Source organism: Solanum tuberosum, unplaced genomic scaffold (assembly GCF_000226075.1).
Source record: "Solanum tuberosum cultivar DM 1-3 516 R44 unplaced genomic scaffold, SolTub_3.0 scf00197, whole genome shotgun sequence".
Lineage (NCBI taxonomy): Eukaryota > Viridiplantae > Streptophyta > Magnoliopsida > Solanales > Solanaceae > Solanum > Solanum tuberosum.
In genome coordinates this window covers 998,946-1,004,407 of record NW_006239125.1, presented here as the reverse complement: position 1 = coordinate 1,004,407, position 5,462 = coordinate 998,946, and the positions used below count along the sequence as shown (strand labels likewise).

General features: G+C 37.7%; 1 protein-coding gene across 4 annotated transcripts in view; it reads right to left on the bottom strand.

The window, feature by feature from the left end:
• Positions 1–2,331: 2,331 nt before the first annotated feature.
• The window catches only part of LOC102583330 (KH domain-containing protein At4g18375), a 5,703-nt gene continuing 2,572 nt past the window's right edge, over positions 2,332–5,462 (bottom strand). For 3 of the 4 annotated variants that reach the window (XM_015312354.1, XM_015312353.1, XM_006355349.2), the window contains exons 4-8: positions 5,061–5,300; positions 4,706–4,972; positions 3,969–4,024; positions 3,795–3,891; positions 2,332–2,818 (exon numbers count right to left, since the gene is read on the bottom strand). In XM_015312354.1, coding sequence (XP_015167840.1) covers positions 2,687–2,818; positions 3,795–3,891; positions 3,969–4,024; positions 4,706–4,972; positions 5,061–5,300 — 792 coding nt within the window. In that variant the 3' untranslated portion in view covers positions 2,332–2,686. The remainder of the gene's footprint in view (positions 2,819–3,794; positions 3,892–3,968; positions 4,025–4,705; positions 4,973–5,060; positions 5,301–5,462) is intronic. The other variant, XM_006355350.2, reaches the window with a different exon arrangement.

The window sequence follows — 5,462 nt, the reverse complement described above, 5'->3', positions numbered from 1 at the left end:
GGGGTTGGTTTTATGCAGGTTCAAACTTAATTTTAACTTTTTACATGTATAAGAGTGATAGAACATTATCTATTAAGATAGTTTCTTTAAAGTTGCTAAAATATTCAAGATAGTATATGAAAATGGTTCAATCAAAACTAAAACAATTTCTTACATGCTTTGCCAATTGACCTCTAAAAAATAAAACTTCAAGTCATTATCTATTAAATTAATACAATTTAATAAAAAAATAAATGTTATGAACTTTATTTTTAGCATCAAACTTAACTATAAAAGAAAATATTTAAATAAATTATGCGGAGCGGGGCAGGTTGAAAATGAAAAAAATGTTATGCGGGGCAAAGCGGGGCGGATTAAATTTTTTGCAGGTTAAGCTCAACCCGACCTACCCCTGCCCCACACCGCCCCATTGCCATCCCTACATATCCCACATGAGCCCACAATCAGTCTGCAAGTGTACATTATGGTGATTGGAGCTAAACGGAGAAAGGTAGATTAAAACTTACATTAGGTCCGGTATTAAAGAGTCTTTTAAATATGATTAGAGACATGTTACCAGTGAACCATAAGTGTGAGATTTAAAGAAACTTTAAAATGCTGAGGAACACCAATTTTTTACTATAACAGAAGGCACGAATAGAGCAGAGGGAAACAGGATTCATATTAGCTAACACTTGCTAAGAATAATTGGTGGACTGTTGACAGATTGGAAATATTAAACAAGCAAGTTGCTACACAGCTCATGTATTATACTAAGACTCAATGACCTTCACCAAGAAAAGATGAGATAACAAAGCATAAACAAGTGAAAAGATGTGCAGAAGTGTCTTTCCCCTTCCGTAACGAGGCTAGAGAGAACCTTTTGATGAAGGATTTAGATGGAAAAAGTCCAAAGACTTGGGAATTAATTTCTCTAAGAAATTATCTTGCTAGTACTAAGATAATTTAAGTTGTAATTAAATAAAATACAAAGAGGTGGCAGATCAATATTATGTGCATGCAATAGTCACAAGGCAATCAAAGTAGTTGGAAACTTCAATGGACTCCAGGCTGAAGAGGATGCATTATGGTGGAAAGGAAGCAGCAAAGGTATATTTAAAGTAGGTGCAGCTTACAGGTTGATGGAGCAACCAAGTCAACAGATTCCTATCTGGCCATGGAGACAAATTTGGAAAGGCAGAATTCCTTATAAAGTCTCATGTTTTATATGGCTGCTAGCTAAGGAAGCAGCTTTGACACAGGATAATGTTATGAAAAGGGGGATAACCTTATGTTCTAGGTGTTTTCTTTGTGGAGAAACATCAGAAACTGTTAACCATCTTTTTCTACACTGCAAATTTACTCAACAATTATGGAGGGTATTCTTGAGTCTCAAAGGCATATCCTGGGCTATGCCTAGGAGAATTACTGAAGCCCTAAAAAGTTGGGAGGAGGCAGGAGTGCTAGCTAAAGACAGAACGAGATGGAGAATTATCCCTGCTTCAATCTGGTGGGCAACCTGGAAAGAGAGAAATACTAGGTGTTTTTAGAGCATAGAGAATAGTATGCAGAAAGTTAAACTCAACTGCATTTTGTTGTTATGTTTTTGGTGCAATCAATTATACTCAAATGAAACTGTCTCTATAATTGATGTTTTAGACTCTATTTAGATTTAGAACAGTGGAGTTTTGGAGTTCATCTGTATATAAGGACTAGTACTGCCCATGTACTATTGTGTTATAATACAAAGTTACCAAGTTTCAAAAAAAAAATAGTCTCAAGGCAATCAATGAGTAAATTGAACAAATTGTTTGCCTTTTTTGCTTATAATTCTCTGTTCCTAAATTTAATTTCAGTTCTACTCTTCTGAATAAAAGATCTAAAAGGCTGTCAGAGTGAAATAAAATTGTCTTCCCTTTTCTATTTTAGTAAAGTGAATAGAGGAACTGAAAGATTCCAAAAATAGATACAAGATGGCGAAAGGTGAAAAGGACGGCATCAAATTAGATAGAAACATATACTCAATGAGAATCTTGGAAGCAGCACCGGAAACTGCAGAACTATGATTATATGGAACAGTAAATGCTAAGCCCAAGTTAAGCACCAGATATTTTCCTTCTTTAGAGGATCTTGAGAATTTGGAGACGCTCACTGGTTATTAGGATATATCTAGTAGTGCTAATGCACACAGCAGAGAATTTATCCGAACTCACAGAATGAGCACATGAGCCACAGGTCATATCAGCAAGACCTGATCTTACTGAAGAAGCTAAGAGCAAAGAGGAATCAGCAACAAGATACTGAAATCCATGTAACATGAGCTTGACAGCTGATAATAGCTAAAGTTCCGTATAAAGTTAACAGAGCATGGGAAAGCAGGAGAAAGTTGGAAGCCATATTCATCAAATTATAAGAACTGATGACAGACTATCAAAGGAAAGATAATGTCCTACGAAGTTCTAACCAGAACAGATGAAAAGAGCCTATCAGGCAACATGGCTGAACCTATATAGGCAGAAAACAGAACAAGCGGTCCAACTACATGAATTCTTTGCAAACGTTCCTACAGAGAAGAAATTTATCAAACCTACGCAAATGACACTCTCCAGCACGATAACCTACCATATTCTAGAGAGGAACTTCTGAAGAAGGAACCTCGATATTTAGTCAAGGTCGCACCTTCAGAAAGGAGATGTGTCTTTATTGCTCAAGTCGCCATTATGAATGCCTGAATCAAGTTCTCAGCAGCACGCTTCTGTTCCTGCGTACCAGATATTATAGCAATCTGATCACCTCGAGAGGATTTGGAATCGATTATATCCACAGCTGCCCCAGATATCTGCAAGAGGAACGATGACTTTAAGAAAGTAACCAACCATCATATCAAAGTAATAGCAAGATACCAGAACTTGCACTGCAAGTAATACCTACGGCATCAAGATAAAACAACAAGTATCTAATATTCATTCAGTATGAAGGTATTCATGCATAGTAGCATGCACAGAGGTATTCATGCATAGTAGCATGCACAGAGGTATTCATGCATAGTAGCATGCACAGAGGTATTCATGCATAGTAGCATGCACAGAGGTATTCATGCATAGTAGCATGCACAGAGGTATTCATGCATAGTAGCATGCACAGAGGTATTCATGCATAGTAGCATGCACAGAGGTATTCATGCATAGTAGCATGCACAGAGGTATTCATGCATAGTAGCATGCACAGAGGTATTCATGCATAGTAGCATGCACAGAGGTATTCATGCATACTGGCATGCACACCCACACACAAAAAAATGATCATTTTGTTGTCTATTCTTTGAGTTGAGTATGCACATAAGAAGTTGGCTAGGCAGAAGTGTCAGTGGCTACACCAGCAACAACAATAACATACCCAGTGCAACCCCACAAGTGGTGTCTGGGGAGGGTGGAATGTACGCAGCCTTACTCCTACCCTTGTGAAGGTAGAGGCTGCTTCGGGTGGTGTGTACGCAGCCTTACTCTTACCTTTGTGAAGGTAGAGGCTGCTTCCTATGGACCTTCGACTCAATTACAGCATATTAAAAAATCAGCAAGAAAGGGAAATACAATAGTGAAGAAACCATATAGAAAATAATGAAGAAACAACACCAGCCTCGACCAAAAGTCCAAAACATAAATGCCACACAAGAGCCGTAGAAATGCGGGGAGAGGTAAGTGTTTGAAAATCAAAGCCCGTATCATTTCAACAACCATGTAAATTAGACCACCAAAGGAAGATAAGCAATGGACATAAAAAAATCAAGTTTTAAACAGGCTCAAGTAACTACTTACCTTGCGGATATTATCTATGTTTGAGCCACCTTTACCCATAACTTTACCGACTGCATGTCCTGGGATAACCATCTCTACAGCTGAGGGTGGAGGCAATCTGCTCAAAGGCATGATACAGTTCAGAAAAAATCAAGAGAGAAAATACAAGTTAATTCACCAGCATAAAGTACTTGCCCGCCATATAACTTTGAGGAATATGAAGAGAACGTTCCATAGCTATCGTCCCCCATCTTCCAACAGAAAAATAGTGAAAGTAAACATCCAGGAACAGTGAAAGTAAAGAACAGATGATGAATAATAGCATTCAGCAAGAAGCAGAATCCAAGGCACCGCAAAGCCAAAAAAGATTTAGAAATAAGACTCAAGGACTTCACAACTAGTAAATCCATGAAGATTGCGAGATAAACATCAACAGTAATTGGAATGTTTCATGTGACTTCATCATATTCATATAACATCCTCATTAAGAGATTAACATTTCCATTAGTTAGACCAATTCATATGAAGGGAGAAGAAAGATTGGTCACTGGAATGACATTAGTGTAACTTCTCCATAGTTACCTAACTATATAGTAATTAATAGTAAAAGAGGGAGAAAAGGTAACATGTTTTCCAGACTATTGGTTACTCTCAATATCTCTCCTTTGCTTTGCCAAAGCGAGATGACTGTACTCTGCATATCTTCATCAAGTAAAGTTAGACAGTCACCAGTACCAAATGCTTCATTTCTTGAATCACCTTATAACAGCTATTTCAGAAAATTTATAAATAAAAAATGGAGGAAAAAAACAATTGACATAAGATGCAGTTTAAAAGGCTGCAATTTTGATTAAAATTTGAGTTTGAAATGCCCAGATACACAACAGCATGGAAATAGAACTTTGTGCCATGCAGGGAAAGCAGAAGTATACCGAGAGCGACTCATGACCATAGCGGCTGCCCGAAGAACGCATTCCAACACCATTCCCAGTTTCAATCCTATGTTCATAGCTCAAAGGAGCAGCTGGAGGAACGTTGGGCAACACTGGAGCCAATGAGAAACCAGTACCACCAGCGCGTAAAGAATCAGCACCTGCAGATGGATTATGATTACCTTCTCGGCCTTTTATAACATCATCTCTGAGCCTCAGTACAATCTGGATAAGGGCGTCCCTCACACTACTAACTTCCCCAGACACCTACGCATTTAAAACGATGGCTAATGAAATATAAGGAGAAGCAACTAAAAGACAGTTTAATTGATTAAAACTATTATGAAAGACAGACCTCAACAAGTTCATCATTTGAATCTGCACATTTGGGCCTTTCGCCTTTTGAGATACGTACATCAGCTCTAGTTCTCTTCCGGATTTCATTAACGATTGAACCACCTTTCCCAATGATACATCCAATAATCTTGGATGGAACAAGTAGACGAAAAGTTACAGTATCCTCATCTTCGTCATTTATTTTCCCTTGCAGCAGAAGTACAGCTTCAACTGCCATGGATTTAAGATCATCCACTGACTACAGAAAACAAATGCTGAATATGGTTAATACATTGAATACAAGACAATGGAGATGAATCAAACTACTTTCTATAAAGTTAATTACAAAAGCAACATAAACAGCCTATTACTAATGTTTCTAGCATCAAATAAAATGAAATATATAGCACTCCAACCTCCC